The 11,257-nt window shown below is 37.0% G+C and overlaps 2 protein-coding genes across 2 annotated transcripts in view; both read right to left on the bottom strand.

Annotated features, from left to right (window-relative positions):
- Positions 1–3,247, bottom strand: part of LOC131967987 (CMRF35-like molecule 9) — a 7,404-nt gene extending 4,157 nt beyond the window's left edge. The window contains exons 1-5 of the mRNA XM_059328736.1: positions 3,211–3,247; positions 2,624–2,956; positions 2,364–2,540; positions 1,009–1,104; positions 868–911 (exon numbers count right to left, since the gene is read on the bottom strand). Coding sequence (XP_059184719.1) covers positions 868–911; positions 1,009–1,104; positions 2,364–2,540; positions 2,624–2,956; positions 3,211–3,247 — 687 coding nt within the window. The remainder of the gene's footprint in view (positions 1–867; positions 912–1,008; positions 1,105–2,363; positions 2,541–2,623; positions 2,957–3,210) is intronic.
- Positions 3,248–5,397: 2,150 nt separating this feature from the next.
- On the bottom strand, positions 5,398–10,361 carry LOC131967986 (CMRF35-like molecule 9). Its single transcript, XM_059328735.1, has 6 exons — positions 10,325–10,361; positions 9,730–10,062; positions 9,541–9,646; positions 7,495–7,582; positions 6,121–6,210; positions 5,398–5,445 (listed from the first exon to the last, which is right to left on the bottom strand). Exons 1-6 carry the CDS (start codon positions 10,359–10,361, stop codon positions 5,398–5,400), a joined length of 702 nt encoding a protein of 233 aa, XP_059184718.1.
- Between the last annotated feature and the right edge of the window lie 896 nt (positions 10,362–11,257).

The following is an 11,257-nucleotide window of genomic DNA, read 5'->3' as shown; positions in this document are numbered from 1 at the left end:
ATTACTACTACTACTACTGCTACTACCACCACCATTACTACTACTACTACTACTACTGCTACCATTACTACTACTACTACTACTACTACTACTACTACTACCACCACCATTACTACTACAACTACTACTACTACCACCATTACTACTACTACTGCTACTACTACTAATAATAATAATAATAATACGAAGAAGAAGAAGTAGTAGAAGAAGAATAATAAGAATCTACAGTATTGATATTAGGTTGGACTAACATATGTAATGTAAGTTTCCCTGCCCCATAAATATTGAAAATATCCTCTGTCTTTAATTTTGATCATATTTAAAAAGCAAAGCCTCCTCAAATTTAATTTGGGATACAAAAGCCATGAGTTGAATTAAAGGTGCAGTCCGCCTGTCTCTCTGATTTCAGACCTCAGTGGCTTCTCTGGGGCTCCCAAAGTAGCCTAAAATGTGTAAAATGAGCAAAAGAGGGGAAAATAGTTCACTAGCAGCTTGTGCCTTCATCATATATTGGGGAAACAGCTGTTTTAAGTCTACATAAATATACTGGTATTGGTTCCAACTATGTCCTGATATCTTGATGGGAAGAGGGCAAAACTGTAAGGCTTTAATCAAGGGAAACACTGACAGGGGGGACCTTGACCTCTGACCTCTGAGATATCAAAATGAAGGAAAATGGGTTCTTTGCATACCCACAAGTCTCCCCCTGACAGACATGCCCACTGTATGCAAATCCCATTCAGTGAGGGTCAAAAACCCAGTCCTTTTCCTCATGCAGCTCAAACATGTGGGGGGTAAGTACGTTAAGTGAGCTGTTTCTGTGGGAGAGTCCACTTGGTTTCACAACTAAATTAGAATAAAACTCACCTCTCGTGCATCTTCTTGTGGCGTACGAGCACTTGACAGAACTTCTGTAAACACAAACAGCAGTGTTAGTGAACAGATCTGATCAGGGCGTTACTGTTGTAACACGTATATGCAGTGTGTGTGGGGGCTTGTGGGTCTTACTCAGTTGATGCTTCCTCATTTTGTGCACAAGCTTCAGTAAGACCATCAGTATGGTTATTACGACGATGGCACCGACAGTTAAATATGTCACACGTCCTGGACCGAGACAGAGAACGAAGGAGATAGATGAGAATAAAAGCTTCTGTCCAAATTAAGGTGGCAGGCATGACTGATGTTCACTAAACATGTGACACTGGCAATGTATCTGAACATACAGTATGTTTATTGTATTAATATTCAACCTTGATTCCCAAGAAGTTGGGATGTTGTGTAAAACATAAATAAAAAAGAATGTATCAGATTTCAGAGTTTATATTTATAAAAATAAGCCTGCATTTAGGGTAGGAGGAGGGTTCGGATTAGACAAAAAAAAAAAAACAGAGCCAAAGCTCACAACAGAAGAACTGTAAGGCCAAAATGCATGTATGAGGCTTCATTGAAAAGTCAAATATTCTAGAGTCTGCAGCTTGTTTAGCATGTGGCTAAAACACAACCGAAACTACATCAGTTTAAAAAAAATAGAATGTGACAATTTGCTAATCTTTTATGACATATATTCAATTGAAAGAACAATATACTTGTAGGGGTGGAGTAGAGCTTTTTTGTTTTATTTCATTTTAAATGTTCCAACTATTTACAGTGACATTTTAATATTATTTAAAAAAAAATTCAAGCACTGAGGATACTATATAATTGTGTAATATAGTAATATAAAGTAATATATGGAATATATATATATATATATTTATATATATATATATATATATATATATATATATATATTTTTATATATATATATATATATATATATATATATTTACATTTACATTCACATTTAGTCATTCAGCAGACGCTTTTATCCAAAGCGACTTACAGGAAGAGTAAAAGCAAACAATCAAGGTTTAGTGCAATAAGAGCTATTAGTGCATCAATAAGTGCTAGTGACAAAGTATAGATTATTAGGCCATTGTTTTCTTCAATTTCTTGTTCATTTTAATGTCTGGTACAACTAAAGGTAGATTTGTTTGGACAAAATAATAATGATAACAACAAAAATAGCAAATAAAAATGTAATTTAAGAGCTGATATCTAGACATATCCCATGGTGTTCTTGATAATGATTTTGGTTATTAGCAACCATGTTAAATGTCTAGATATCAGCTCTTAATGAAAGAGAAATAGAAGAAAACAAGGGTGGTCTAATATTTTTTTCCATGACTGTATATATTTATTCATTAATCAAGCTTGCAGTTGTTTTTCTGAGGATTGGATTTCAACATCTTCATGTACTTATGAAGCAAAGTAAAGTATATCTGTATATGTTTCTACATTGTTGTTGAGATGAGTGCACTTACCAGCTGCTGGTGCTGCTGATGCAGTAGGTGTTGGTGTATCAAGGGTGGTGTCTGATGAGAAGACATCAGTAATAATATCTGAGCTGTCTGAAGACGTAGTGGAGCTGTATGGAGCTGAGAATGACAGCGTGGACACAATCAGGGGTTTTGGAGTCGCCTTGGGACTGGAAGACTTGGCTGGAAATAACAGACAATAAATATTAATCTATCAACAATTTAGACAGAGGAATTGTATTAAAAACTAAATGAAGAGCACTTACCATCTGTGACTTTAATATTCACCGTTATAAAGGAATCTGTGCCCCATCTGTCCACTCCACAATAATATGTGCCAGAGTCTGACTCATGGAGATTCTTGAAGGTCACAGATAAACTTTCTCCTGAGTTAAATAACTCTACTCTGCCTTTATATGTAGTTCTTTTAAATGCTGCTTTGGTGATGATGTGTTTGTCTTCTGTGCATGGACTGTAACAAAAGTACTTATCGTTTTTCTTTACATTAGTCCGAACGTCCCACCCTGAGCATGTGAAGTGGACCCTTTCCCCGACACGGCCATTTATGTAGAGAGTCTTCACCTCCACAACACTCAGAGCTACAAGAGGAAACAAAGGAAACAAACATCAGTGAATGAATTAATGTACAAACAGACTGATCCATGTTGTTATTTATCTTGGCAAAACTTTGAAAAAGTAAATAACTAAATAACCATAATTTAGTAAAACAAAAAACATGTCATAAGAGCTACGAAATGCAGCATTTATAAAGGGGCTATGGTAAAGGTTCAAATACAGAGAACACATAAATGAACAAACAAACAAACAAATAAATAAATAAATAAAAACTCACCAGAAAGAAGACAACAGTACACGCAGATTTTAATCATAGTGAATATGACGGGCAAAGATAAAAAATGAAGTATACATGAATCAACAGGTTGGTCCTACTAAGGCTTCACAGAGACCCTTCACTTCCTCTTCCTCTCGCCCTCAAAGGTTGCAACTCCTCCCTTTTCTTTGAACACACACACACACACACACACACACACACACACACACACACACACACACACGCACGCACAGTATCTACCTTTTCTATGAGTGTGTGTATTTATTTGTAAAGGATCATTTGTGTGTGCATGACTTTCAATAACCACAGTGGCACAAACAGGAAGTGTGCTTGACCTCATGCAGAGAACGACACTTTGCAGAAAAAACACCTTACGCTTTACAAGGAAGACAGGGCTGCACTTATAGAGGGACTATGGTAGGTGCAAATACAGAGAACACATAAATAAACAAACAAATAATGAAATTAAAAATATCCCAACAGAAAGAAGACAACAGTACGTGTAGATTTCAATCTGGGCGTACTGTTGTCTACAATGAAGTACACAAATCATCACGTTGGTCCAACCACAGTCTTCACAGTTTCCCTTCACTTCCTCCTTCTCTCACCCTTTTAAAGGTGGCAGCTCACACACACACACACACACACACACACACACACACACAGACACACACACACACACACACAGACACACACACACACACACACACACACAGGGAAAACATACCGATTAACATGTAAGATGATGATAGTTTGTGTACAAAACAGAAAACCATATATATCCTAGCCTATTCAGTTTGGGGTTGTATCCTAACACCCGAGTCATATCAAGAAACCAAAAAGAATCTTGTAAACACATGTTTACTCCAGACAACATGCTCCATGGCTTTATCATGGAGACACACAGAACCCACACATAGGCCCACGGTTCAGGGAGATGACTGATTGTTTTGGTTTGGAAAAGATAACTCATAGTTTGAAAAGGAAAATGGAACCTTTTGATCGAATGTGGGCCCTTACCAACTGTTGGATGGTTAATGTTTGTGACAAAGTGAAGACAATAAGAATCTACCAGAGACCTGAGCTGATTAATAACAGGAGACAGCTTCAGACTGCTGGTCGGCTCTTTGACTGGAACCAAATGTAGCGCTTGTATAGATGTGTGGATGTATATAGCACATGTATAAAGCTGAGCTTATGTTTGCATATATAATTCTGTTTCATCAAACAAAATCGGCGCTCCAGTCTTGTAAACAGTATTATTTTGGGAAGCTGTCAGTTTATGCATTCATGAACAGATTATTCCTTTTTCCTATTAGTACCCTTTTTGTAGCGTTATTGCATGCTTGCTAACATCAAACTTAATTTTAGAGATTACACAGAACAGAGACAGAGTCTATGAAAACGGTGCAATTTCTAAAAACATTGCTCCTGCCCAAATATTATTTAGGTTTTTATTACCCTATTTGTTACCTTACTTTTTTATTTCAACGCTAATTCCTATTTAAATTAATTTTTTATTGTCTGGTCCCATTTGCCTTTGTCATAGATATTTCGTCTAATGTTTGTGTGATGTTTGTCAGTGGGTGTTAATGTTCTTTGAAAACAATAAATACATTGAAATACAAAAAAAACCCAGGAAACAAAATGACATACTGCATTTATTTGTGAAGTATAATTTGTGTGAGCATGAATTACATTTTTTATAACCTCAGTGGCACAAACAGGAAGTGTGCTTGACCACATGCAAGTGAGGCCTGTCAGCATGTCTACATGCAGCAACTTAAAAGCAACAACAAACAACAACAAGAATTTACATTGCTTTTATGAAAAAACATCTCATGCTTAACTGTTTTTCTTTTGTATGAAATTCAAATTCCACACAAATAAGCATGAGACTTTGCATTTCAGCTTCAGTGTTTAGTATCATCACTGACTAGAAATATTCACTTTTATTCAAGCCAGTCATGGATTTAAAATCAATCTGATCACTTTGTGATGGTTAGTGCTGTAAATAGGCATGACTTGTGTGATTTTTTTTTTTAACAAAGTATCAGTTCTTAATCTTGAAATTGAGCAATAACTAATTTTAACAAACTTCTGTCCATGTGGCATGAATTGGCAAGAGTACAAAACAGAATTGCAAAATAATTAATCATACTTGTGCTATTTTGAATGGTTCCAACTCTAAGAGCCACTGGTTGTATCCATCTCCATCGACTCCACAGCGGCATTCTGGGAAAATAAAAAAGATTCAATGTTAGAGAATAGAACTGAAAGATTGATTGATTTCCTTCCTTTTTGTGTCAGGCACACATAATACCCAGCGCTCGTGGGTTTACAGGACACCCAAAAAACAGCTGCATTGGCTCAACATTTTATCGTAAAATGATAGATTTACATGTTTTTTTACAGCTCGTTCTTCAACAAAATATTCTGCCTTCTCCCCCAAGCTTGACAAATAAAATCACCTTCCAAAATAAGTCCCCTTCTTGAAACAAAAGCTCAAGATTTTTATCGTCATTCAGCCTAAATAAAGCAACATTAATGGAGGAAATTTTAATTAAAGGTACATAATTAATATCCTCAAAGACAGGACAGTAAAACTCGAAAAGTTAAATGATTTTTGAAGGTTCCCATGAAGTTAGAATCTAATCTTCAAAAATAGATTGAATCACTTAATGATGCATAGTGTTACAACTTGTTCACAGAAACACCAGAAGCATAGTGAGACACAGGACACAGCCATGTCCCAGTCTAATCCCAGATAGGAAATGGAAAGAGAAAGAGAAGATTGTGTGGAGAGGCAGAATACACATTCAGTGGTATTTCTCTAATCAAAATGTAATCTAATACTACAAATTAATAAATCAGAGTTGTGTCATGCAGTAGAGGTGTGAAGGGCCATACCTCTCCAGTGGTTGTGATAGTGCTGTAGACTTGGTCTTCATCCATCGTCACTGGGTGGAGTGATTGGTAGACTCCATCAGGACCTGCACTCTGTGGGAACATGATGGATTTATATTATCTGACTCATCCCAAATTAAAAGAATAAAACAAAATGCACTCTATTACATTTTTTTAATTTTAATGAGAAGACAATGTACATTCAGTAATCTAATACACATCCAATACAGAATGAAATTCACATTTAAGTCGCTTTGGACAAAAGCGTCTGCTAAATGCCATGTAATGTAATGTAATGTAACTTAAAGTTGATCCATTTGTGCAAAACACTAGCCTGGCTAACACCAGACCAAATCTCATTGGAGATTAGGTCTGGACACCAGCCGTTCATTTCTCCGTAGAGGAGGTGTGGTTTACGATCCTCCGGAGCCGTTTATTGGGCGCTTAGAATGTCTATCAAAGCGTCTGTAGGTAGCTCTTAGCCAATCAGATCAGTTATACCAGATGACGTAGTAGAGCAACAGAGATGGATGTTTGTTGTGTGTGTGTCTGTGAGAGAGTGTTGCTGCTGCTTTGCTTCTCCAGTTCTCGCTTTCTGCAAGATTATTTATTTTCACGCTTTATTCCCCCTCATGTCATTCAGCCACACATCCACTGATTTTATGGGCAATAAACAAGCTGCTGCGGGTCTCTGGGGGCTCCGCTGTCTGCGGTAGCGGGGCTATTAGCCGCTAGCGACGCTAATAGCTATTAGCCGATAGCGGCGCTATTAGCCACTAGCGACGCTAATAGCTATTAGCCGATAGCGGCGCTATTAGCCACTAGCGACGCTAATAGCCCCGCTACCATAACGCCGGTGATCTCAGCGGAGCCGCCGAGAGACCTTTCGCCTTTCAACTTTCGCTCTAAACTATTTAAAACAACATCTGCAGCTAAAGAGAGTTTCGCGTCTGCAGCAGCCATGTTGGATCCGGAAAACTACAAGCTTCCGTCTGTCGAGTAGTACGCGTCATCGTCTCACCTTCCCCAGCTCTGTGATTGGATCCCTAAAACAGGGCTAAGAAACTGGCTTGGTTGCCAGACTGGATGGAGGTTCGAAATTAAATTTGAGCGCGCAAGGCAGTCTGGGTATACCCAGGCTAGCAAAACACTGAATGTACAACATGATCTCTCTGTAAAAGGAACCAAAGTGCCTTTAAGGTTAGTAGTTGGGAGACAAGAGTGGAAAATATTCATATTTTTTAGGCCATTTTAAATTCAGTACAAGATGGTGTCATTTATTATTTTATTTTTCTGCTGATATGATATTGACACGATAGCTCCGCTGCTGTGGTGATTCAGAGTTGTGACATGCAGGAGAGGTGTGAAGGGCCATACCTCTCCAGTGGTTGTGATAGTGCTGTAGACTTGGTCTTCATCCATCGTCACTGGGTGGAGTGATTGGTAGACTCCATCAGGACCTGCACTCTGTGGGAACATGATGGATTTATGTTATCTGACTATTCTCAAATTAGCAGAGAAAAAGAAAACGCACTCTATTACAATGTTTATTTTAATTAGAAGACAATGCATTGGTGCTACGGGTCTGTTGCACCAATGCAGATTTGTAAATATACTCATACGCTGCATTTTGTGTCTGAATTTTTTGAATTGGGGTCCTGTGTGTATAATCTACAGTCAGATCTGATGGGGGTCAAGTTTCGCTTATGATCGACTGATTGTCCAATCATGTTTTCTTTTATTCTCACTAATCCCTTTGTGTTTAAGCCTTATGTATCTATAAAAATAGCAAAAACACAACAAGTATTATGTACTGAAACAGAGCACAGGATAAACAGAACAGATTCTCAGCCTACTTGATTTTCATGGTTCTAAAAAGAACTCACGGCCTAATTTCATTCCCCCATCGCAACAATTAACAAACAGAAATGACAGTAAGCTAACACGAGTTCAACTAGAGAGAAAGCGAGCCACCATTTGTCAGCTGTCAGTTGTTTCTATGAGCTCCCCTGTGTATATGAACAGAGCCTTGATGCTAAAATCAAAAATTATAAAATGCTTACTAGCGCTATGTTCTTATGTTAATGCTCTGATTAATGCATGAATTTTTTGATTCTCAAACAGTTGCTTTATGCTGTTGGTATATATATTTTTGAGCCTCCACTGGTCATGCAGATTTGGATATTGCAACTTACTTTATCATCTTGATTTATTCATGCACAAAAGATTTTTTGAGGGAAGATAGCAAGTCAGCTGTAGATATAGAGACACATAATGTGATATTTCATAGGGATTTTTGGGGCATTAAGACACCAAGACACACCACAGAAAAACCCATGCTGTTATTTGGCTTCAAAACCTTTTGACTTTTTGGACATTCTTTGCCAGAATTATGTTTTTGGCAATTTGATAGTGAGCACTTCTTCTTATTGTCAAACCAAGAAACCCATCCATCCTCAGAATGATCTACGTCTCAAGTTAGTGGCTGTAAAGTATCATGATGTTTCTGTGAGAGAGCCAACAGAAACCAACAGCAGCATGCATGGTTTCACAGCCACATTAGAGACATCTCACCTCTTGTGCATCTTCTTGTGGTGTATGAGGACTTGGCACAACTTCTGTAAACACAAACAACAGTATTTGTTCATAGAAGTGGTCACGGATTTACTGGTGTATATGCAATGTGTGTGGGGGATTGTGGGTCTTACTCCTGTGTAGAAGCTCCAGTAAGACCATCAGTATGCTTATTATGATGATGGCACCGACAATCAAATATAGTACACGTCCTGGACCAAGACAGAGAACAAGGAAGATAGACGAGGAGGGAAAAAAGCTTTCATTGTACTTAGAACAACCCACTCTTTATATCCTCTGAGACCTTCTGAACAACCTGGAACCTGAACTATAGAAAATGATCAAAATTGGATTAAATAATTTCAAGAATCCAAATTAAGGTGGCAGGCATGAGACGGCTGGTTGAACATATATAAATATTGTATTATCATTTTACTATATTACCTACTATATGACACCTTCAAGTACTTGTAGCCCTGGACTCATTATTAATACTATGAATTGCAACTTCAATTAGCAATAAAATATCTGAACATATATAGTGATAATGTATAAACATAAACTATATGAGTGCACTAAACATCTTGTGTTACTGATACAGTAGGTGTTGATGTATTAGGGGTCATGTATGATGACAAGGCATCAAGTTATATATATGGAATATATATATTTATTCATTAATAATTGCATCAAGCTTGCAATTATTCTTCTTAATATTGAATTTCACCAACTTAATTTACTCATAGCCCTGGACTCATTAATAATATCAATTGCAAATTGGATTAACAATAAAATATATAGCATATGTTTATGCATTAGTAATATATATGTTCAGATGAGTGCACTTACCAGCTCCTTGTGCTGTCTGAAGACGTAGTGGAGCTGTATGGAGCTGAGAATGACAGCGTGGACACAATGAGGGGTTTTGGAGTCGTCTTGGGACTGGAAGACTTGGCTGAAAATAACAGACAATAATTAATAATGTATCAACAATTTAGAGAGTGGAATTGTATTAAAAACTAAATGAAGAGCACTTACCATCTGTGACTTTAAGATTCACCTCTATAAAGGAATCTTTGCCCCATCTGTCCACTCCACAATAATATGTGCCAGAGTCTGACTCATGGAGATTCTTGAAGGTCACAAATAAACTTTCTCCTGAGTTAGTTAACTCTACTCTGCCTTTATATGTAGTTCTTTTAAATGCTGCTTTGTTGATGATGTGTACCTTATCTGTACATGGACTGTAACAAAAGTACTTATCGTTTTCCCTTACACTAGTCACACTGTCCCACCCTGAGCATGTGAAGTGGACACTTTCCCCGACACGGCCATTTATGTAGAGAGTCTTCACCTCCACAACACTCAGAGCTACAAGTGGAAACAAAGGAAACATACATCAGTGTATGAATTAATGTACAAACATGTACATTTCTTTAACGACTGATCCATGTTGTTATTTATCTTGGCAAAACTTTGAAAAAGTAAATAACTAAATAACCATAATTTAGCAAAACTAAAAACATGTCATAAGAGCTACGAAATGCATCATTTATAAAGGGGCTATGGTAAAGGTTCAAATACAGAGAACACATAAATGAACAAACAAACAAATAAATAAATAAAAACTCACCAGAAAGAAGACAACAGTACACGCAGATTTTAATCATAGTGAATATGACGGGCAAAGATCAAAGATGAAGTATACATGAATCAACAGGTTGGTCCTACTAAGGCTTCACAGAGACCCTTCACTTCCTCTTCCTCTCGCCCTCAAAGGTTGCAGAAGCTCCTCCCTTTTTCTTTGAGCACACACACACACACACACACACACACACACACCCTGATATAAAAGGTATACTGTGTAATTAATGTGTAAGACTGTGTTAATAAATACAAAACAGAAATAAGATACATTAAACAGGAAAACATTATTTATTCAGAATTTGAACACACAGGGAGACATACTGTATTTATTTGTTAAGATAATTTGTGTGTGCATGAATTTCAATAACCACAGTGGAACAAACAGGAAGTTTGCTTGACCTCATGCAGAGAACGACACTTTGCAGAGTTCTTATAAAAAAACACCTTACACTTTACATTTTCTTTCTTGTGCATGAAATTCTAACTCTTCTAAATAATGAACACGAGACAAAGCATTTAGCTAAAGTATTTCATATCATTACTTACTAGAAAGAATCAGTTTCAGTCAAGCAAATCATGGATTTAAAATGTATCTGAATACTTTGTGAATTCACACAATTCATGCTTACCTACAACTCTAACCCTCACAAAGCTCTTAATCTTAAAATTTAACCATTTTCAATTTGTCCACAACTGTAAGATGAGAACTCATAATGTGACTTTTTGAACTTTCTGTCCACAAATATGCCAAACAATGTATACTTGTGTGTTAATTTGGATTATGACTCTAACATCAACCGGGTAAAGCAAAAATATATACGTGGTCTGAGTTTTCCACACCACAGAAAAATGTGTAAACATCCAGTCAGATTTGAATCAGAAAAAAAAAAAGGTTTTAGAATATCTCTGCTCTGAAACG

Source organism: Centropristis striata, unplaced genomic scaffold (genome assembly GCF_030273125.1).
Source record: "Centropristis striata isolate RG_2023a ecotype Rhode Island unplaced genomic scaffold, C.striata_1.0 Scaffold_27, whole genome shotgun sequence".
NCBI lineage: Eukaryota > Metazoa > Chordata > Actinopteri > Perciformes > Serranidae > Centropristis > Centropristis striata.
The sequence above is the reverse complement of the archived record's forward strand: the minus strand, read 5'-3'. Positions and strand labels throughout refer to the sequence as shown.